General features: G+C 36.8%; 2 protein-coding genes and 2 gene segments (V, D, J or C); all 4 read left to right on the forward strand.

Moving 5' to 3' along the window:
• LOC121656124 (Ig heavy chain Mem5-like) overlaps positions 1–3,266 on the forward strand; it is a 101,811-nt gene extending 98,545 nt beyond the window's left edge. For 2 of the 3 annotated variants that reach the window (XM_042011191.1, XM_042011186.1), the window contains exons 4-6: positions 2,127–2,429; positions 2,544–2,615; positions 2,851–3,265. In XM_042011191.1, coding sequence (XP_041867125.1) covers positions 2,127–2,429; positions 2,544–2,615; positions 2,851–2,993 — 518 coding nt within the window. In that variant the 3' untranslated portion in view covers positions 2,994–3,265. Of the gene's footprint in view, positions 1–2,126; positions 2,430–2,543; positions 2,616–2,850 lie in introns of all 3 variants that reach the window. The other variant, XM_042011180.1, reaches the window with a different exon arrangement.
• Positions 1–23,803, forward strand: part of LOC121656110 (immunoglobulin gamma-1 heavy chain-like) — a 343,586-nt gene that overhangs the window by 273,202 nt on the left and 46,581 nt on the right. The gene's annotated exons all lie outside the window — the stretch shown is intronic.
• LOC121656198 lies at positions 7,755–8,401 on the forward strand. The segment is given in 2 exon segments: positions 7,755–7,908; positions 7,982–8,401. Coding segments are annotated over 2 exon segments (378 nt in total).
• Positions 16,049–16,732, forward strand: LOC121656222. The segment is given in 2 exon segments: positions 16,049–16,152; positions 16,292–16,732. Coding segments are annotated over 2 exon segments (369 nt in total).

Below are 23,803 nucleotides of genomic sequence, written 5' to 3' on the forward strand. Positions count from 1 at the left end.
AAACACATCAAGAAGCTGAAAAATGTTTCATTTGGTGGAGTCGTTCACCTCAGCTGACACATTCACAAGGAGACAGGTTTTTGTACGAGTTGCTTTCATTGTGCCTACGGCCTCGACCCTTTTTGGTTCTGGGACTATAGTTTATGTAACAGGTAAGAATAAACATTTATTTTCCTCCACTTGTGTTATAGTAGGAGTTAAATGTGTTTAAAGTCACTTTCTGCTGCTTCAGGCTTCACATGTAAGTTTTTTCATGATTAATAGATGATTCATGGAGCCATTGTCACAGAAGAAAAATATGAATTATTTCTAAAGACATGTTTAAATCTCTGTGAAGAACTAAATTTAGACCCTGTTTCTGAAAACATTAGTGATGATACAGATATTTAGTTTTTCACCATCTTCAGTAATTCTTTGAGGATCCTGGAAATAATTCGACATTGAAAACTTGCATAAAAGTTGTCTGTAAATGTGTTTTAAAACATGTTTTATTTATTTTTTTAGTTTTTGTAAACCTATCCTGTCCAGCATCATAGCAAGCAAAATAATAATCTGTTTTTTTTTTTTATCATGCTGAACAAATTTGCTCTGCCAAGGGGAGGCCTATGGGTAAGGCTCCTCTTGATAATCTTATTCATTTATTTATTTATTTACTTTGACTCACGGAATCTTTGTAATATTGCTGGACCTGCCCAGAGAGGACAGGAAAAGATGGAAAATAGCAAAAAGGGGAAGAAGAAAGGAGACAAAAAGATCACAGACAGAAGGAAACGACCCTTCAATCCACACCATCAGCAGACAACAAACTGTTACACCTGTACATGAACACACCAGAAAATTTCCTACAACTTTTACAAAAAAAAACAGCTGCTAGTCATTAAGAGTTCTTAATAATAACCAAATCACAGAGACATATCATGAAAGTAGCATAACAACGACCAGATACTAACTCACAGGAAAAAACAGAAGAATAATCTCTTTGTATATAAACCCGCTGGACAACTCAGTGATTGTGTCAGCATGCAGAGGATGAGGAATAAGGAGTGATCAGTGATGAAGAGTGGTGAGTGAGATTGTACAAATGTGACCACGGCTCTATGGAGGTCAGAGGCAGACCAAGGCAGCCCAGAGACCCGGGCCCTCAGCAGCAGCCCCGGAGCACTAACCCAAGCTGCCCCACCCCGAAGACGACTCCAGCCCCACCAGAAGGGCGCAGAGGAGAGCCCCAGCAAGAGTCCCCCCACGGTCTTGGGGCATAGGTCCCAGTGTGCAAATTTATAAAATAAGTCTCACACTTAATTAAGACACGTGGGATAAAACTTTTTTCTTTGTTTAGAAGGATTTTTTTAGAAAGTATTTAAGAAAGAAGTTAAAAGGGACCTCGAATGTACATGTGTTCAAGTCTATATTATCTAAAATTTACATTTTTGTAAATTCATTTTTATACCTTCAAGCAAAATTTTGATGTACAACATGAAACAATCTGTGATGGTAATTTTGTTTCCATAATTTAATAAGTTTCTTCTATTTGTAATATAAAAATAAATATTTAAAAGCTGATAAAATATTTTTAGTCTTGTTGATAAAATATACATTTGTTTTTCTATTTGAGAGCATGAAATTATATTAAGGTGAAGATTTATTTATTTTTTTTATATAGACTAACTGATGATAAATATTGAATGGATTGTGATTAATTTAAGTAATTAAATGAAAAATCAATGTTCTTCATGGATAGATGTACTATATGTTAGATTATAATAACTATTTATATAGAAAATGTATAAAAAATTAAAGAAACAACTATATATATATATATATATATATATATATATATATATTTATGGAGTGTTTTCTTTCTTTTCTGACACAGCACTCATGAAGAACTCACCCTTTAAAAAATTTAACAAGTTGGCAAATAATTTTATTTCACATCTTCATGTGGTCCACCTGCTGCCATGAAGTGATGAGTGTGTTTGATATGAAGGTGATCAGAGTGCATTTCATGAACTTTGTGCTGTATTGTATATTTTAGTGATCAGAGTTCATGAAGTTTCCAGAATTGACAATGTAAATGTGTGTGTGTGTGTGTGTGTGTGCTGCTTGTTGCTGCTGTCAAACTTCAGATGAGCAGATTGTGAAGCCCGTGGTGAGCGTGTACCCAGCAGCATCCAGAGTCCAGGGGAAGAGCGTCCTTCTGTGTCTGGCCTCAGACATGTTTCCTCCTCTGTTCCGGTTCTCCTGGAAAAGACACAATGAAGACGGGTCTATAGAGGAGCTCCGTCCTGCTGATGGAGACCAGCTGCAGATCACAGAATCAGGACGCTCCGCTGCCATCTTGTTGGTCCGTCAGCAAGAGAACAGCAGATATAAATACAGCTGCTACATCAACCACTATGGAGAAATAGTGGAGGCCCAAACACAACAAGGTAATGAAGGCTTGATGACCGGGATCATCAGAGATTTAACTTCATGCAGTCAAACCAAAGGAGCAGATGATGGACATTTCTCACTCCAAATCTTAAACCAATTTCCTGTTTCAGAGCTTCCAGCTCCAGCAGCCTGTCCTCCAGAGAGAAAACCAGCAGACCTGCCAGCTCTGCAGCAAGATGACAGTAAGATCACCTGCTGCTTCTCTGTTCTTACAGAGTACATACACACCTTTAAACCCACTGTAAACTACCTGCTCCCCACCAAACATCACACAGGCCATAATATGTCAGAGATCAAGCTAAAAATACATCAATCAACTTCAGCTCATAATAAACTGTGTCTTCACATTTGAACATTATCAGTGATTTGAGAAGGATAACGTGTGTGCGTGTGTGTGTGTGTGTGTGTGTGTGTCAGTGTCCTTCCAGTCTGAGTTCAGGGTGAAGCTGCTCTGCTTGCTGTACACAGTGCTGACAGTGAAGAGTCTGGTGTACTGTTGTGGACTGCTGATGATGGTCAGAAACAAGGAACCATCCACCAACTTCACACATGCTGACTGACTGTTTCCTGACCGCCTTTTTTCTCCATCACATATAATACATTTATCTTATTAATCAGGATGTACAAATGTTAGCTGCAACATGTTGTAGTTAACTAGAAAAAAAAAATTATTGACAGAATTTAGAAACATATTTTCTCGTCATGCAGTTTTTTTCTTGATAGTTGAGTTCATGTCTGTTTTCTGTCTTTTACATGTTTAATCATTTTCTGTATTTCTGCAAGTTTTCTGTTTTTCTTTTTTATTTTACATGTTTTAAGTTTTTCTTTAATAAACAGCTTATTGTAAACAAAACAGAATAAAAAAGTTAATTCACAAATATTGTGTCACGTTATAAATCTTTCCCCTTGTGTCACAAAATATTTCATTACTCATTAAAGTTGGTGAATAATGAAATTAAATATAAGAAGAATAAAAATAAACTATTAAAATAAAAAAAAAACTCTCAAGTTACACCAAATCCACAGAAATAATTCACAAAGGAAAGAAAGAACAAAGACCAACATTAAAACATAAAAATAGAGAGCAGAAAACATCCATAAGTCTGTTCAGGAGGGTTAATAAACTTTTTAAAGTAGCGCTGACTCAGCTGTTCTGATGCTGACGGAGAGTTTGTTCCACATTCTTGAAGTTTAAAGAATAAAATCAGGATTCTCTTTGTTAAAAGTCTGAACTGTGGAAGTTTTAACCCTGATGCATTTAAAGTTATTCACACCACAAAATGCTTCCAAATAAATTATATTTAACTTTTATTTGATTATAAACCAGTGGTGTCACATGATATTTAGTTTTTATTTTTATTTATATAGGTCATGTAAAATAAACAGTAAATTAATAAATAAACATGAACCTGTCTATCCAGGTGAATTAATATACGTAGCATCATCTTGACACTGAGTTAACAGTGTTGCAGGACTAATATTTTTATTCTGGAGTTCAGCGGCAAAAACACAGAAAAAGTTCAAGAATCCATCAGTAATCCGCTTATAAAAATGAAGGAAAGAGGAGAAATGTTTCCAAGATTTGTCATTTCTGTAAATGCCATGCATGTAATGAAACAGTCTGATGTGAAGGACGTTCACCCAGAGTTCAGTGCAGGCCAGGATCAGTCCTACTTATGGGACTCCACAGAACATGAGAGCAGCTGAAGAACTGAAGCTGTCAACGTTGCAGATTTTGTCTAATGAGTACGATGGAAACCAGTGGAAAACAGGACCAGTTTGAAGTGAACTAAAAATTCAGCTCTGATTGAGATGAACAGAATCCTCTGACAAATAAAGAGACCTGAGCTGAACCAACATGGACGTCTTGTCCTGCTTGTTTTCTGAGAAAAATGAAACATGACTTGTTTGTGTCGGTGGTTTATGTGTTTGTCTCAGTGTGGTTTGTGTCGCTCTGATGAACCAACAGAAGTTTAGTCGCTGCAGTGTTTCTTATAAAAGCTGAAAACTCTCATCAACTTTAATGGTTTTTAGACAAATGCAAGAAATAAAATGTTTGTTACAGAGGAGAAGCTTCTGAGAACATGAGGCTTAAATTATTTATAATAAATGAATTAGCAGCAAATGTTCAACAGGAGGTTTCTCATCTCTCTTTTTCTTCCATCAAAGTTCATTTCTCAGCTCTGAGGTCAGGATTTGAGCTGTTTCTCTCACAGACGAACGACACAGATGCTTCCTGAAGGATTTTTTAGCACATTGATGGTTGTAACAGTCATTGTGTTATTAAAGTGAAAGCCACAGCTAACCGTGTGGAGGCTGCAGAGAAACCAACACAGCTACAGGAAAGGAAGTTTGATTGGCTCTCAGCAGCTGTTTCTTTTCTAATAACCACTGAGAACAGATTCATATCTGCTGCTGAACACACTCATCATCTCCCTCCATCTCTGCTCGTCGTCTTTTCTCTGCTTTGTGGAAACTTTACCAGGAAGACCTCCACCCACACAGAGTTAAACTAAGGACAAGATACCTTCCTCCTTTTATTCTGTCTTTATTTATAGTTTGGATTCTGTATATTCTGCCTTTGCAATGCTTTCTTTTCATTTTATAAAACAAATCTAAACTCTTAAATCCACCTGCCTTCTTACCTGATAGTCCTGCATTTGTGTTTTATTACTCGTATCGTCTCTGTGATTCAGAAACAGGCCGGATAGTAAAATCTAACTGAATCAACACTGAAGCTTCATCAGCCATGAATATTTAACTTACACTGATGTCTCACACTGAAACCAAATTAAATAATTTGATGATCAATATTAAATAAAAGTTAATTTTTTAACCACATCTCACATTTTTTCACTACTGTTTCATCCGTCATCTAAACAGTAACTGAGCTCCATTTTAGTTTAATTTAACATTAAAACGATGTGCATGATCTCACTCACCACTCTTCATCACTGATCACTCCTTATTCCTCATGCTCTGCATGCTGACACAGTCGTTGAGTTGTCCAGTGGGTTTATACACTAAGACAGGTGTGGGCAAACTTTTTGACTTGCGGGCCACAATGGATTGTAAAATTTGACAGAGGGGCCGGGCCAGGAGCATTTGGATAGAGTGTTTGGGCCAGAAGTACTAAAACGTTGCGTAGTAAGTACACGCAAATAAATATACAACCCGATTCGCTAACAGTGTGCACTGAGGTCTGCGTCTTTCAAATGTGCAAATTATCCCTCATCCAGGTTTGTCTCAATGAACATGCAAGATACGGCGTTTAAACGCTATTTGGCTCAATACTGGGAGGAGAAAATGTATCTAGATTAAAATAGCACACACGCTGTGAAATATCAAACCTGGAGATTACATGTTTTTAATATGTTTCAATTGAAGGCGCAAAGTTAAATAAATCAACATTTATTGAAAAAACGATGAATGATATCACTGTCAACATTCAAAACATATTACCTAACAAAATACTCAATCTCAATCATTTCTGCTGCTCTCGTTTTCTGTTCCGCTGCTGTGCGTAAATGCGCACTTAATTGAAAGACACACTTTCAAACTTTCCACATGCATTTGTTTTTATAACACGGTATAAAAACTCATAAATTTCAGTGGGAACAGTGTTGTTGGTCTCCTTTTTTTGCCAGTGCATCAAAGTCTGGCGTTAGTTTTGTTGTGGCAATTCTCAGGATGGATCTGAGGTGTTGGTCAGTTAACTTGGATCTGTGATGGGCTTTGTTGATGTTCATGACGCTGAACGTCTGCTCAAACTAATAGGTCGAGCCAAACAACACCAACATTTTCTGTGCCATCCTCCGGATGTTTGGAAAAGTGGCTTCGTTAAGTGAAGCGTAAAAGTCATTCATGTTTAAGAGACTTGAACTTCTCCTTTGAGGCAGATCCGGACTGAAGATCGATCAGTTCCAGTTGCAGCTCCTGCGGTGCTGTTTCAGGGTCTTGTGACAGGGGACAGGACACCAGCTGAAGTGTCAATTTTTTCAAAATCAGAGAACCGACGGCAGAATTCGCTGTGCAGGTCGTCCAGTGATTTGCAGTATTTCTTCGTGTTTTGGGTGGCCTCTTTCTGCATGGCTAGTGTTGGAAAATGAGCAAAAGATTTGTCTGGAAAATAAAATCAGCTTGGATTTGAAGGCTTTCACATTTGTGTACATGTCGTGCACAAACTAATCTTTCCCTGTAGCTTCACGTTCAACTCATTCATGTGTGAAAATATGTCCACAATGCAATGTCACAAAGCCAGTTCATGTCACTCAGCTCAGGAAATTTCCGACTCTGACACAATCTGAAGCAGTGGTTTTAAGACCAGGAGAGTCCCACAAGCTGACATGTACAACCTCTGGTCTGTCATTTAGCAGCTACTGGATGGACTGGATCAGACAGGCTCCTGGAAAAGGACTGAAATGGGTTGCTACTGAAACTAATGGTGATAGCAGCAACTACTATTCTCAGTCAGTCCAGGGAAGGTTCATCGTCTCCAGAGACAATAGCATCTATCTATCTATCTATCTATCTATCTATCTATCTATCTATCTATCTATCTATCTATCTATCTATCTATCTATCTATCTATCTATCTATCTATCTATCTATCTATCTGATTTTGAAAGAAAAAGATCCATCCATTTTCTTCTTCCTTTCAGCTTCTTAAAAAGCTGGATCTTTGTTGGAAATTACAAACAAATAAAAATGATTGAACTAACTTAGTGTGAAAAACGTGTACTTAGTTGGAAGTAAGATAAAGATGGAAGATAAAAGGATTATTAAAAGGGTTAAGATGTGCTGAAACATACTCACAAGTATAATCATTCTTTTAGTTTAAATAGAGTTAACTTTTAAGTTTTGCAATGAAGCTATTAAAAATAAAAGTGAGAACAATAAATACTGTAATTTAAACATGTTTCCAGCTCTTTTTATAAAATTTTATTGTTTGTTGCATTATAAGTTTAAGTTTACTCCCAGATTTATGTTCTTGCTTAGGTTTATCTGTATGTCGTCAGCCAACACTTGAGGTTAAACACTCTTATATTTCAGCAAATACAACTAAATAAAAGAAATAATTTCTTTTTACATAAATGTTTTCACTGAATCATTCTTTAAAATATGCATTGAGACAGAAGTTTACTTGAAGCATGACCTCACAGAGATCTGGTTTACATTATTTCTTATCCCTCTAAAAAGAAACTATAATGAAATACTTCATTATTAACAGACCCTTAAATGATATGCATGACTTTCATTTTGATCCACAAGATAAGATCCTGTCCTAAAAACACTCAAATATATTCAAATGATTTCTCATTCTCAGGACTGGATGTAAACTCAGTGGTTTCCTGTTCATACAGATGTAAATAGTTCACTTGGTGTTGAAGTTAAAGAGGATCAGAAGCTCATCCGTTCAGCTTCCACACATCATGTTTTCTGTCACTCTGCTGCTGCTGTTGGCAGCTGGATCCTGTAAGTCTCTCTAAATTTCTCCCAGTCAGCAAGTCTTCATTTGTAATTTCATAAATTGTTCATCTTTTTACAGACGTGAGGTGTGAAACACTGACACAGCCAGCTTCCATAACTGTACAACCAGGTCAACGTCTGACCATCACCTGCCAGGTTTCTTATTCTCTGAGCAGCTACTTTACAGCTTGGATCAGACAGCCTGCAGGGAAAGGACTGGAGTTTATCAGTTTGGATGCAGATGTCAAAAACACTTTAAAGAACAAGTTTAGTGTCAACTTGGATTCTTCCAGTAACACAGTCACTCTGAATGGACAGAATATGCAGCCTGAAGACACGGCTGTGTATTACTGTGCGAGAGCCACAGTAACACAAACCATCAGCAGAGCTGAACAAAAACCTCTCAGAGCCTGAAAACTTTAACATGAAGCCACCAGAGGAGGAGCTCTGAGCCCACTAATGGTTACAAGACAGGTTCACTGTTGAAGAGACATGTGTAACATGCTACATAAAAATAAAAATATCACAATTCATTATCACGTCAAAAAAAAAAATTAAATTTAAGTAGTAAAATACTAACTTTTCTGTCTAAAAATATGACAGATTTAATTCATTTATGAATAATAACTCTAGTTCAGATGCAGATTTTCTCTGTTCGAGTGTTTCTGTGTGGAGTTTGTATGTTCCCCTCGATCATGTGTTGTTTCTCTACGGTTCTTCAGCTTCCTCTCACAGTCTAAAGACATGCATGTTATGTTCACTGGTCTCTGTAAAGTCTCACTATAGTTGGTGTGAGTGGTTGTTTGTCTTTGTTGGGCCTGTGATAGACTGGTGATCCCTGGCTGAGCTGCTGCAATAGGCTCCAGTGACCCTGCATTGGTATAAGTTGTTATAGAAAATACATGGATGGACAGGTGTGTATGGTCAACTACATGTATGCATTTGAATGAACATGTTCTTTTCCTCATATTAAATTCATATAGAACCTGTCCCTGAAGGAAATCATATTCGTTAAGAAATAGAGTACAGCCATTAGTCCCAATTTTTCTCTTTCATTTTTTTTATTCCCAGATGTTTGAGCATGATAAAAGATATTTTCAACAAGAAGGTTGTTAACCATCCCCAGATGATTTTTTTCCATCTGTAAGACTTGCTTTATGTCTGTGGACAAAGAAGGAAAATCTTAAGATGAGCAGTCAGAACAGATCTAGAAAATTTGATATGCTGTGGTAAAAGAGTGGCAAGAGGTCCAGACATGGTGGCATCTAACATCCTCAGTGCTGTATGTGAAAATCTACTTTAGGTAAAATGTGAGAAAAAAAGAGAGAGAAACACAAAATCACTTTATTACTATGTACTCTATCATTCTTTAAGAAAACAAAGAAAATAAATATAAAATACTTAAGCTACATTTGCGTTACGGATTTCATTAATTTGTTTTAAGAGAGCTGAAGACGACAAATATTGTGCTGATTAGAAAAACATCTCACTAATTTATCAAAATCTAGAGCTTCAGTACTGAGGGCAACTAGATTACTCTGATAATCAGCTTTGCTTTTGACATAAATAAAGTTTTATATCTAGTTTTATTATAACATAAAATGGCTACAAGAGTAAAACTTCACATTTCTGACCTCATAACACACCTGTAGGCTGTTACTGAGAACATGTTAGTTCATTGTTTATTATTAAATGTCTACACGATGACTTGCAAACATCAAGATCAGAAAATGATTAAGCAGAAGAACGATAAGACGCCTGTAACAATATGAAACTAGCATTTATTTAAGAAATGTACACAAGTAGCACAAGCAGCTATATTTAGACTTCCTAATGTCATTGCAGTTTATTAGTAATTTTCCCAGTCTGACAGTAAGGATGCAGCGTGGTTTAACTGATCAGCCTGATTGCAGATGTTGATCACATAGAACTGTGACTGAAACTTCACCTCCTGAAACATCAACTGTTCAAACGTTCTTCATATCCAAATTTTCTACTTCATATACTGCTCCTGTGTTTACACGATTGAAATTGACTAACTAGGGAAATAGACTCCAACAAATCACATGCGAGTGATTCATGTGATTATTGGATGTTTAAACCATGATTTTCATTGTCTAAGCTGACATTTCATTCATGAAATTCATGATTCATGTGTGATGAATACATCACCTGTGGGAACTGAATTCACCTGTAAGACGTTGGGTGTTTCAGTTGCTTCACTCTGCCGGGTTGAAGACAGATTATCTCCGACATGTGTCTACAAGTCACCAGCTCATGAGACCAAAGAGCAGCAGGTGAATGGTTTTTGATGCAGGGCCGTAACTACGTTTTTGAGGGGTCAAATGTTATTTTATTTATTTGTTTATTTTTTTATCTTAAATTTCAAAGCTATGAAAGACTTTTGAACATACAAAAGATTTGTTTTAAAAGTAAAATTTAAGGAAAACATATGGGGGGCAGCTGGGGAGGGGGAAAAACTCCAAAGTACATATCTGTCTGCAGTGATGATGACAGAGATCAGTGGACACTCAGGTTATCATCATGGATAATAGAACCGCTCTGCTGTTGTTAACTATCTGCTGTGCAGAGGAAGAATTTCAGATAAATTCACCTGAAAATCTTCCATTTTTGCAACCAACTTAATGCGAGCAATTTTAATCTACTAGTTCTGAAGGTGATGATGGTCAGACTCTGACACAGTGTTGTTTTTGGCTGGTATCTCAATTTTAGTCTTAGTTTTAGTCTTCAGGATGAACATGCTTATTAGTTTAAGTCACGTTTTAGTCATGTCTAAGTTTGATTGTTTTAGTCTAGTTTTAGTCAAATAAAAAAGTATTAGTCTTTCAACAAATTAATTTAGGTCAATAATACATAATTAAAAGTGGAATCAAGGTTGACATGTTATAACAAGTATTGCAATTAATAAAACAAGTTAATCTTAATGCTTTTACATAATAACCAGATCCTTTACCAGACTGATAGCTTTAGCAGAGACTTTTCCATCAACAGGGATGCAATGCTGCCGTGCTGTACTTAACTGCTGTTGGGCAGAAACATTTTATTTCTATATTTCAACTTTTTTTTTTTTTTTTTTCATGAATTTATGCCCTACTTCATCATACAAAAATGTCACACAAGAAAATAGCAGATCGGTAAGTTCAACATATAGCAACATATTGTGAGCTTGTTGTTTTGTTATTTTCATCAATAATTACAAAGTAAAAGGAATTGTTTTAGACTTAGAAGGTTTCCCAGCCAACAGCAAATACTTTCTGATCTACTTAGGGTTATGCATTGCACAGATAAAGTGCTAACTGTGGAGTAAATTACTCCAAAAAAGCAAAGAGCAACAACATCCTTACTTTGGTAACTGTGGCTTTATTTGGGAGAATTTTCTGAAGTGCAATACTCCACCCTGAACATACACATGCCCAAAATATGAGCAATGGATGAGGAACACATGCTCAACTTGACGTAGACCTGCCAGTGAAATCATGATGAATTATAGTTAAAATATGTCCATGTATCATTTCATTGCTTCCACCAAACCCCTTCGTCAGCGTTGCCACCATGATTCATCTATGAATGAATAAACTGTTTGTCTGTGTTCGTGCTGCACGTCTGGTGGTGGATGTGGCCAAGGTGCAGCAGCATGGCTGACTGACAGATTGCACTCACAATAGACAGAAATGTCATGTTTTTTTAATGTTGGACAATCGGCCCTTGAACATTTTCGTCTTGTCTCATCAAAAAAATCTCGCAATTGTCTCGTCGTGTTTTCGTCATCAGAGAGCCATTTCTAGCTCGTCACCGTGTCTTTATCATCATGAAAAAGAGGTTTGTGAACGAAATAAATTCGTCATCGTTGACGAAAACAACACTGCTCTGACACAGTCTAAACCAGAATCTCACAAACTGACCTGTACAGCCTCTAGATAACATATTCAGCAGTCATGAGATGGCCTGGATCAGACAGGGTCATGAGAAATGACTGAAGTGGATTGATCCAATCATCCAGCCTGGTGGGAGAATTCAACACTACTCTTAGTCTGTCCAAAGCTGGTTTAACATCTCCAGGAGGTGTTTAGAGAACAATGATGAAACCATTTTTCCTTATTTCAGTATGTTGAACCTTAAGCTTGAATGTTTCCCAGCATGCACAGGGTGAGAAACAGATGACTGATTTCTCTTCAACCACAACAACTTATTTGTAAATAGAAGACAATTGATTCACTTTATGGTACTTCAGTGGATTGTTTCCCTCCTCCACATGTGATTGATACCAGTACTCACAGGCTAATTTGTTTGGGATCGTTAAAATGTTGTTTGATAAGAAAACGTAGTTAATGCTTTTGTGTGGAAACATTATTCTGAGTTAATTTTAACACCTAAATAGACCTTACAGCTCATAGAATTGTGTCAGTAAACTGCTGGAAAAAAAAGAAATGTGTTTGTCTTTAATGAGTCGTTCTCAGGTTCTGTTATCGTTCCATATCTGATAATGCTGGAAATCCTTGTTTTATAAACGACAAACCTCTGTATTGTTTAAATTCTGAAAGTTTTCTCTATTATTTTATAATTACCAGTTTCATTTAAATTTATTGTAATTAAACATGGATATTTTGCTAAACATTAAACACATCACACCGTAAAAAACAATCCATCATCAATGATAACATCTGCAATAAATCATAAAAATTTTGCTTTTTAAATGCAGTTTTTCATTGTCACATGCTTTCTTGAGTATTTCTTTTATTTTTTTATCTTTTAAAGAAACAGACACTACACACCATTACGTTTCACTACAGTAAATAAAACGTGTTTATTAATATTTCCAGCATCTTAGTTAAGAATAGTTATCTTTAAAATTTCCTGACATAACAAATATGAAGGATTGACAATAAATCCTCAGTTTTACCAGTTTTCTGGAGTCCAGGTGTCTCCTTCCTGTGAGGAGGAGTTTATGCAAAACCTGAACCTTTATTTAACTGAACAGACAGAGATCAGTGGACACATGCAGCAGTTTAACAAGATGGACAGTAGAACTGTGATACTGCTTCTGACCGTCTGCTGGGCAGGTAAAGAGTTTTACTAAAACTAGCAGCTTTAAGCAAGAGACCACATTATTATTTAGTTGATCTAAACTTTCTTTCAGTGAGGAGATTTCAGTTGATTCACACTAATTATAATCAGAAACAGTGAATATTCTGAGATGATGTTACTTTGTGTTTCTACAGGTGTGTACAGTATCGATCTCATCCAGCCAGACTCAAAGGTTGTGCAGCCTGGACAGTCTTTGTCCATCACCTGTCGAGTTTCTGGTTATTCTTTGACTGATAGCGGCTATGGAACAGCTTGGGTCAGACAGCGAGAAGGAAAAGCTCTGGACTGGATTTTTACTTTGTGGTGGGATGAAGACTTATACCAAAATGATGTTCTGAAAAACAAATTTAGTATCAGCAGAGACACGTCTGCAGGAACAGTAACAATAACAGGACAGAATCTGCAGCCTGAAGACACAGCTGTTTATTACTGTGCGAGAGACACACAGAGATACAAACTCCCACCAGACCTGAACAAAAACTGATTAACCAGCAAGATGCAGTCAAGCACAAAAATGTGAACAAGAATAAAGTCGGTATGAGTATTACTGTGTAACAACCACTGATGGATCATCAAAAACATGTTTCTTTTTAGCTTTTTGTTCATTGGAGTTCAGCTTTAACATATTTTGTGCCGCTTCTCTGAACAACCTGATTTCACAGAAATATGTGAAATAACCATAAAAATTTCAGCATTTTTCAGGAGTTTTTTTTTCTTCACCAGGTGATGAAAGTAGAAGTAGTGAGAGTTGTGACAACAGGAGCAGCAGTGATGAAAACAACCAGGAATAACTTTCTAGCACCGGCTGCAGTTTGTATGTTCTCCCCGTACACGCTTCCTCCCACATTCCACAATATGAATTTATATATTTTATTTATATATCTATGTATATATTTATGTTATGATTCATGTCATGAATGTTTATTTCATGTTCTGAAGAAAAGTTTAACCCCTGTTTTATATTTGGTTGCAATAGTTTACAATGTTTATACTTTTCTACATTATATTTGTATTTATATAGTATCTATTTATTATATACCATGAAGTATAATAGTCAACAATAGAGACTGAAGATAGTTTTCTGGCATTAATTAAACTATTTTCATCACCTGAGACAGAAAAAAAATGTTTTGATAATTTTCTTTTTTTTTCATTACTTTTAAAAAAAATACCTGGTTTTGCTTATCTGTAGTATCTGTTTTATGTACTACAGTCAAATTAACAACTTAAAATCTGCTTGAAGGCAAAAACACAAATAAGTTATTTTTCAAAGATATGCATATAAATTCAGGTGTTAAAGGGTTAAATCATAAACAAAAGTTAGTAACTTACTCCCACACCATAAAAATCAAAATTTCGAGTAACTAAGACAACACTGCTAATTTAAAAATCTGAATTTTGTATTATCTCTGTGAGAGAAACCACATAAAACCACTGTGTCCTCCTTATTTATGAAGATTCTGAGCGTTTTTAAGCCTTACATTAAATTATTGACATTATCACACTGTGTTGTATAATTATGTTTAACATCATCATGAATTATAAATTATGCTTTTGTACATTTTGTTTTAAAAGCTTTTGTTTTATCTCAATCATGAAATTATGCCAGTGTGATTATAAATATGATATTTAAAAGTAAATGTAAAAGTCAAAACAGTGTCATGTAGATGGTCTGAAAAACTTTATAATACATTTCAGTCTGCACTATTATGTGAGAAGATCCAGAAATTCCTGTCAAAAACAAGCAAAAACCAAAGAAAAAAACCCTCTACTAAAGAATTTTAATTTCCCTCTGAGAAAATTACAGTATATCTAATTAAATCTCATCATGCATATCTATCTGTGCTGCATGTTTCCCTTTTAAACCTGCAGAGGGAGGTCTATGCAAACTCTTCTTCTCTTATAAACACTCCATCAGCAGCTTTCATGCAGTTTGTGCAGAACACTGAGACAGTTTTAAACATTTCTAAGACATCTGTTGTAAAGTGCTGATGTCCAGTATTTAATCACAGAATGGAAAAAGCAGCAATTTGGAGTTTTTTTATTTGTAGCCACCATTCATGGTGAGACAGTTTATTCTGTTTATTTTTCACATTTCTTTTTTTATTTCTTCTGCTGGACAATGATTATGTTATGCTTTATTACAGGAGTCATGAGTGAGATCAAACTGGACCAGTCTTCATCTGAGCTCAGAAGACCTGGAGAGACAGTGAAGATGTCATGTGTCATATCTGGGTTTAAAATGACCAGCTACTACATTCACTGGATACGACAGAGACCAGGGAGAGCTCTGGAGTGGATTGGAAGGATGGATGAAGGATCTAACTCTGCTGACTATGGAAGCTCCTTTCAGAGTCGTTTCCCAATGACTGAAGATGTTTCCAGCAGCACTCAGTACCTGGAGATCAGGAGCCTGACAGCAGAAGATTCTGCTGTTTACTTCTGTGCTCGAAGAGACACAGTGACTGAAGACAGAGAAGAAGCTGCTCAAAAACATCCACAGACACTAAAAATCAACATGATCTTCTCTTCTGAGTTTTATCCGCACTAGTGAAGTTGATTGTCAGAATACAATAAATTTATATAAATTATGAATTGATAGAATATTTATTCAATATGTCCTTTATACACTAAAAATGCTTCATTTGTCAAAATATCAAATCACAAAAAGTTTAACTTGAATAAAAACATGAATTAAATGAAGTAGTTTAGACAAGAAAAAATAAACTAAACATGTTTCACAATGAAACTAGAAAAACTATATAAATAAATGGAATGTCATCAAGATAAAACCACTTTTCTTATGTGTATAAAAAAGTTTTAAACACACCAGATCCTACACACCAACACAGCTCTCTAATGTTGAGTAAAACTAGTTGGTCAACATCTCAGTTAAAAATGCTGTTCAGATCAACATTTTCCTGAAAAAAAATATATATATCTTCACATGTAATTAATTAAAATAACTACCTATAGATCCTCAGTTTTAGCAGTTATTAGATTCCAGTTTTCTCTGTGAGGAGGAGTTTATGCAAAACCTGAACCTTTATTTAACTGAATAGACAGAGATCAGTGGACACATGCAGCAGTTGAACAAGATGGACAGGAGAACTGTGTTACTGCTTCTAACCGTCTGCTGGGCAGGTAAAGAGTTTAACTAAAACTAGCAGCTTTAAGCAAGAAACAACATAATTATTTAGTTGTTTTGTTTTAACTAAACTTTTGGTTTCATATTTTTTGTAATGAATTTATTATCTTAAAATTATTTTCTCTGTTTTTTTAGGTGTTAATGGTCAGACTTTGACAGAATCTGAACCGGTGGTTAAAAACCCTGGAAGTTCCCACAGACTGACCTGTACAGCTTCTGGATTTGACTTCAGCAGCTACTGGATGGCCTGGATCAGACAGGCTCCTGGAAAAGGACTGGAGTGGATTGCAGTTATAGAATATGACAGTGATAGTATCTTCTACTCTCCGTCAGTCCAAGGCCGGTTTATCATCTCTAGAGAAAACAGCAAACAGCAGGTGTATCTGCAGATGAACAACCTGAAAACTGAAGATTCTGCTGTTTATTATTGTGCTCGATGAGCCACAGTGACTGAAGACAGAAAAGAAGCTGTACAAAAACCTCAGTTCATGTTTTCAGAGACTTTCCCATTTACTGTCACCTCAGTGACAATTAATGAATTCACAGTAAAAGCTGCATACCTTCACGACATTTATTAGCATAATAACTCACTTTAACACATTATTTTCCTTCATTCCTGATTAAAAAATAATGTGTGCCTTTCAAATTTGGTTCAGTTTTTTTTTTTTTTTTTTTTTTTTTTGCACACAAAGTTCTAAAAATATCTACAACTTGTAACCACTTTTTTTAAGTTACCCTTTATTCAAAGTGTGAGGTGGAGCAAATGCAAATCCCTACTTACTCCATTTTATTTAAGTCTCTACAAACCAAAGCACCAAGCAGACATACAACACATTTCCACAATGACTTTAACTGGATGTGTAACACTTCTGTTCACAATCATTTCTGGTGAATATGACTTCTGCAGTCCTCTGTTTTCTGGTTCTGTGTTTTCTGCTCTCATCACACTGCTTTTCTTCCAGGTGTTTGCAGTCAAACTCTCACAGAGTCTGAACCAGCGGTAAAGAGACATGGAGAATCCCACAAACTGACCTGTACATATGCAGGAATATCTGATGGCTCTGCTCCTATCAGCTGGATCAGACAAGCTGAAGGAAAAGGACTGGAATGGGTTGCCTACATTTCTGCTCCCAGTGGAAGCAACAAATATTATTCCTCATCTGTCAAGAATCGCTTCAGTATTTCAAGAGACAATGACAAGGATCAAGTGTATCTGCAGATGAGCAGCTTGACAGCTGAAGACTCTGCAGTTTATTATTGTGCTCGGACGCCACAGTGATACAGGAAGCCACAGAGCTGAACAAAAACACTGCAGCTGTTACTGCGATGCTCCCAAACTACTATAGATAATTCCTGCAAACACCATTCCATTTAATATGATTTTGAGTCCTTTTTCCAAAGTTGATATTCTCCTCTTCATGAGACAGAAGAAAAATAAATAACCATGTTTTACCCATCTGATGGCACAAATTGAACTAATAATGACATTTTACCATGTTGTTGTTGCTTCAACATTTTAGACCCAAACAAGTATAATTTTGGACAACACGATAAATTAACTAAAGAAAATAAGATGAGAGTAGTGTTTAATACATTTTTAATCTAAAAATATATAACAGTGTTGTGCAGCATCTTGGTTAACCATGTGTTATAGTTTTAAAGTGCCATATGAATAAATATGTTATGTTAACAATCAATTTATATAAATTATTCTACATCATGATTTGTAGGCTGAATTTATATATTTCAGTTTTCTGAAACCTGATGTTCAAACTACCTGTTATTTATTTCAGTGCCATAAAAATAGTTCATTTTTACATGAACTTGAACAATTCAATGTAAAGCTGAGTAACAAGAAGTAAATTATATTACTTACTAATAAAAGAGGGAGTAAAAACAGGCCTGGAAGTAGCAGCAGACGCTCTTCTCTATGTGAAAACACAACTGTGAGGTGGATTCAGTGCAAAAAAGTTTCTATATGCTGACATCAGTGGGACTGACAGACAGCATCTGATCCAGTTTAATATGGACTACAGGAGAGGGATGGAGCTTTTGAATTTTTTAATATTTCATCTTTGTACATTTTGATATTTTTGGCTCCAACAGGTGTTGATGGTCTTGACTTTGACAGAGTCTGAACCACTCAATAAAGAACCAGCAGAATCCCACAAACTGGTCTGTATAGCCTCTGGATTCATGTTCAGCCAATCCAGTCAACTCCAGCATATGTGATTAGATTTGTGCCAACAGGATAAAGAAAGACTGTCCTTCTGTCCAAGCAGCATTATAGACAGAAACTAGAGTCACAATTTCAACAGAGTGGCTCTAGGATTCTGTGGCAGGAACTAAGAACCATGACGGATTACAAAACACCATCTTCCAGATCGGTGAATGCAGACGCTTCTCTGGCAGACGAGCTAAACATCTTTTTTTCTGGTTTCGAGTATAAAAAGTTTTCTATTTCATTGCTGCACCAAAATTGCTGCACTTTTATAATGTAAATCACTTTCTGCTGCTTCCTGTCTGAAAAGAATGTTATAACTGAAATTTAATTAGAATAAAACAAACTCTCTCCTGCTGTCACATGCAAACAGTAAAGCAGGAAGATGCTTGATACAGTTTCTATTCATAGCAAACCTGTTTTTCTGTCTAGTGCTTTTTCTTAACTTCCAAGAAGTATTCTTATAAGAGTTACTGGAACTGTGAGGAAACTTCATCTATAAATTTGCATATTTGGAAATTACTTTGATTTCAGTAAATGAATATGTCAGTCAGACATGACTGATACAAAATGTGAGACAGCGATCCTGATGAACCATGTTGAAAAACATAAAAATGTTTAATTGGTGGGCATGGCGCAGGCAATGCTAGTGTCAGAAAGGCAGAATATTAGCAGCAGGTGGCAGATGCTGTCATCACAGTGTCAGAAGGCAAGACACGCCAAAAGCATCAGAACGTGCAGTTGGATGTCTCAGTCGGTAGGGCATCCGTCTGCCATGAAGGAGATCGAAGTTCGAATCCCAGAGGGGTGAACCGGAACACCTTCTACTAGGGGCCTTAGGCAGGACGTTACAGCCCACAGTAAATTTGGAGAAATTTGGAGAAAAGCGTCTGATAAATGACAGTAATGATGCAGCTAATGTAGTCTTTTGTTTTAATGTATAAAATAAATATGTACAGATGCATCTGAGATTGGAAGCAGTTTATTTACTGTTAAATAATATTTCTTTATAGTTCCTGGGTGCTCCAGATGGGTCCTGTCCACAGAGGAAGTCCTGCAGGTGCAGAAGGACACGATCACCGCTATTAACAATGTGGCCAAGGAGTTGTGGGAAATAAAGACTGTCTTGATGGAAATTGGGACAATTACAAAAGGATTGTGTACGAATAAATAAATAAAGGAAAACCACCTCTTGTGTGTTTTATAAGCATTGCATCACTTCTAGACGCTCAAGTCTCTGCTGGATCACAGAATAAATGACCGAATCCTACTTTTCTCATTTTTTTTACTGAATGGTAAATGTTGGCAGCAGACTCTCCACCTCATCATTTTCTTGATTTTATTCTGTGCTGTTGGTGTCGCATGGAGGTAGGAACATTCTACTGCCAAGTTGACTATTTTTGGTGTATGCAGGATTTTGTGCCTACGGCCTTTATAATTGAGGTCCCTGGAGAGTCCCTCACACCGTTTATAATCTCAAATCAGAATCAACAACAACTGCTAGATGAACTGTGCCAGACAGGCTCCTGGAAAGAGATGGAAAAAAGATGCAATAGTGGAAACAAATGTTACTCTCAGTCTGTTCAAGGCTGGTTTTACTAAACAAAAGGAAAGAAATACTTCATAGTTAAACCACTAAAAAGCCAATTTTAACAATTCAAAGAATCACAGTGGTGTGAATAAAGTAATAATTTTAGTGGTGAGTATTTCAGTTTCTATTATCAACATAATTTTTAATGAATTTCACAAATCATAAGATCGTTAATGATGGGCAACCAATTGACTAGTGCAGTGGTTCACCAACTGTGGGGGGCCCGACCCCCTAATGGGGTCCCAAAGTTATCACATAGGGGGGGAGGGAGGGTGCAGATAGGCTAAATAAAACATATGGTCTTTGCAATATTAGTAAAACATGGATAAATGTATCAAAGATGATCTAAAAGATGTATCTTTTGGAAAAACTGCAATTTCTTGTTCCCTACATCGCTGCTCGGCCAACAATAACAAACTTGGATACGGTAAGTATTTCCTCAATAATGTATTTATCAATCACAAAATTGCAACATATGTGTACATAAAAATACAGTTGGAAAGATTCACAATAAGAAATGTACAGTGTCTGTCTAATCAGCTTTTGGACTTGTTGGAGGAGAAAAGGCAACTGATTTTTGCCAATTAAAAACATAGGGGACTCTTTGGAGACAAATGACAGATTCATCCCACTGAATTCACACTATCTTAGTTTTGATTTCCTGTCTACTCTATACCATCACTGACTGACCATGTCATGCTGTCATGGCACAGCTCCATAGTCAGAATTGAAATAGTCAGTTAGGAGCTGCCTTTGTAACTTTGCATCAGCTTTGGGGCTTCGATCAGTAGTTGGCTGCTGTCCTGTCAAGGGGGGATCATTCCTCCATGCTCCAGCAGTCAGGGTATGGTTAGCAGTGTCTTCACTATCACAAATGCTGATGTAGGAAAGCCTGTTGTTTTCCACCATATAGTTATGTAGACAACAGGCAGCCAAAATGACTTGCTGCACTTTATCAGGCCTGAGATTGATTGTTGTCAAAAACACCCTGAACCTGTTGGAGAGAATGCCAAATGCATTCTCAACCACCCGTCTAGCCCTGGATAACCGATAATTAAAAATTTGTTTTGGTTGGTCCAGGTTTCTGTGTGGGTACGGTTTCATCAGTGTTAGTGACAGTGGGAATGCGTCATCACCAACTATGTGGTAGTTAATTTTGCTGGTGGATATTCCATTTATCTCTTTTGCTGGTGGCAAATTCAGAGAATTTTCACTCAGTGCTTTCTTTAATGCTGAGTTTGCAAATATGCCAGCATCTCCTGCACAACCAGTTGCCCCCACATCTACATATGTGAACTTGTAATTTGCATTTACAAGAGCTAAGAGTACAACACTGAAGAAATGTTTGTAGTTGAAGGACTCTGAACCACTGTTTTCTGGCTGTTGGATGGCAAAGTGTTTGCCATCAATTGCTCCGACGCAACAAGGATAGTTCCACCTCTCCTTGAATTCCTTGACAGTTTCCTTCCATTCACCTGTCGTTGTCATGACCTGAAAAAAATAGATATTTAATGTTTGCTTTTAATTTAATAATTTCAGCCATCACCATCTGATACAGCTGGCAGTGAGGACACCATTGATGTGCTAGATGATGGCCAAAGTGAAGACCCCAATGATGCATCTTCTGTCTTTGAAAGTGAAGCTGATGAAGGAGAAAGCAGAACAAGCACATCTACCCCCAAATTCACAAAACAACCCATCATACGACCAAACCATCTGAAACGGCAACGTGATGCTGAAGAATGTCAGTTGATAAAAGGGTTGGCTGAGTCAATTACTCAGAGAAACAAGGCACAAAAAAATTCAGTGGAAGATAATGCAGTTTGTGCATTTGGTCGGTATGTCACACAAACATTGTCTGATTTTGATCCATACACTAGAAACATGGTCCAATTCAATATTAATAATATTTTATTTCAGGCACAAATGGGAACACTTGGCCAAAATACACACCCCATGAGCCCAAGACCACCACCAATGTTTAATCACCAGCCACAACCATTTCATCCCCAACGACATGAGTGGGTCGGTCCCAAACAAGCACACAGATGGCCTAATGTGTGATTCTACTGTTCTATTTTTTGGAACATATTAGGCTAATAGAGCATTTATTTTTGTAAACTGTGTTATTTAATAACTTGTTGCATCTGTAGTGCATACTGTTAAGTTGTTTGAATAAAATGCAATTCATAACCTTCATATACTGCTCCCTCATTGTGCTGTACAATGCCTGGCATGTCTCATCAACAACATTTGAGACTGTCCTTTCTCCAATCCTGAATTGAAATGCCAGACTTCAAAATATTTCACCTTAAAATACAGAAACATTAAAATTTTATTAGCTTTACAAAGACAAAGGGTCAAAATCTTAACCATAAATTACAATGAATCAAGATCACCTTTTACAATATAAACCACAATTGTCATACCAATGGAGGCAAGCATAATATAGTTGTGATGGCCTTGCTTTTTCTAACAAAGTTGACATAATTCTTTTTGGTAGAGCTAGCTACATATAAACATAGTAAACTAGGGCCAGCCACAGTCATCCTGCATGCAATGTAATTTACATTGTAAAAAACATACCTGTAGCCAGGAATCTGAGAGTGATGGCAAGCCTCTCTCCTGGACTGATACTCTGTCGCATCATGGTATCAACTTTGAGGACCGATCGACCCATCATTTCCAACACCCTCTCGAAGGATTCTCTGTCCAGGTGGTGGTATTGCCGGAAGGATTCTGGGTCTTCGAAGCGCATCTCTTGGAGAAGATTAGCATAAACTCCTTGCCCTGTCCTCCTTTGCAGCCATGACCTCACCCATGTTCTCCTAACTTTACAACGCCGGCAACGGTGGTGCCTCATCAACAGAAGGAGTAGCAATATTTCCTCCATATCCATCTCTGTCTCTGTTTCATTTATGACAAGAGGGGGCTACCATCTTGGAATCATGTGAGTGGAGGGCACGTCTTGATTGGTCACTTGAATTTCTGTCCTCAGCACGTAACTTTCGTAGCACGCATACGGTGAGTTTTTTTCCTCATGAGGCAAAAAAATATCAAACATGTTTGATTTTCACCTCAAGGCCTCGCGAGGTAGAAAGTTCAGCGAAAATAAGGCACACACGGCGAGCTCTCTGCTGAGAAAACAGTCTCGAATTACTTTTAGCTCAGTAGATAGTTCTCGTGTGCGGCAGGGTTTAGCAGACTTGTGCAGAGCTTGTAAGAGTAAGACCTGCAGGATAGTTGGCCTTGAGGACCAGGGTTGGGAACCTCCGTTATAAAGCACAACATGCAATTATGTGAACTGGTTCTATGTCCCACAGAAGATCACACCAGATGCACATCAGTAAAATACTGCATATGTCAGAGAATGTTTCAGAATCTGTCTGCACCCTCACTAGTGAGCCCTTACATACCAGGTCACCCTATAAAGTATATAGCGCATGATATAGATGATGTGTAACTATATTAATAAATAAGTTTCAGATTTTCTTCAGATTGTTTTGGTTTATTCATTTCAGTGTCATGCACAGAATGTGCCCAGCCCAATGGGCTTACAAGACACTAGACATTATAAATCAAAACAATTCCAAGATGGCTAAACGCACGAAAAAAAAAAAGAAACATGAGGCCAAAATCAAAATACATATAACCATCCACTTAAACATCAATAACAACACGGGTCAGGATTTTAAGTTGGGGAAACAGGGTGCTCATTTAGAATACAGTGTTCTCTGTCTTAAATTCCAGGCTTTCTCAATGAATCTAGATAGCATGTAAACCTCCTCCTGGAATAACCAACTCAACATATCAAATTCAGACATCCAAACAGGTC

The sequence above is a fragment of the Melanotaenia boesemani genome, chromosome 2 (assembly GCF_017639745.1).
Source record: "Melanotaenia boesemani isolate fMelBoe1 chromosome 2, fMelBoe1.pri, whole genome shotgun sequence".
In the NCBI taxonomy this organism is placed as follows: domain Eukaryota; kingdom Metazoa; phylum Chordata; class Actinopteri; order Atheriniformes; family Melanotaeniidae; genus Melanotaenia; species Melanotaenia boesemani.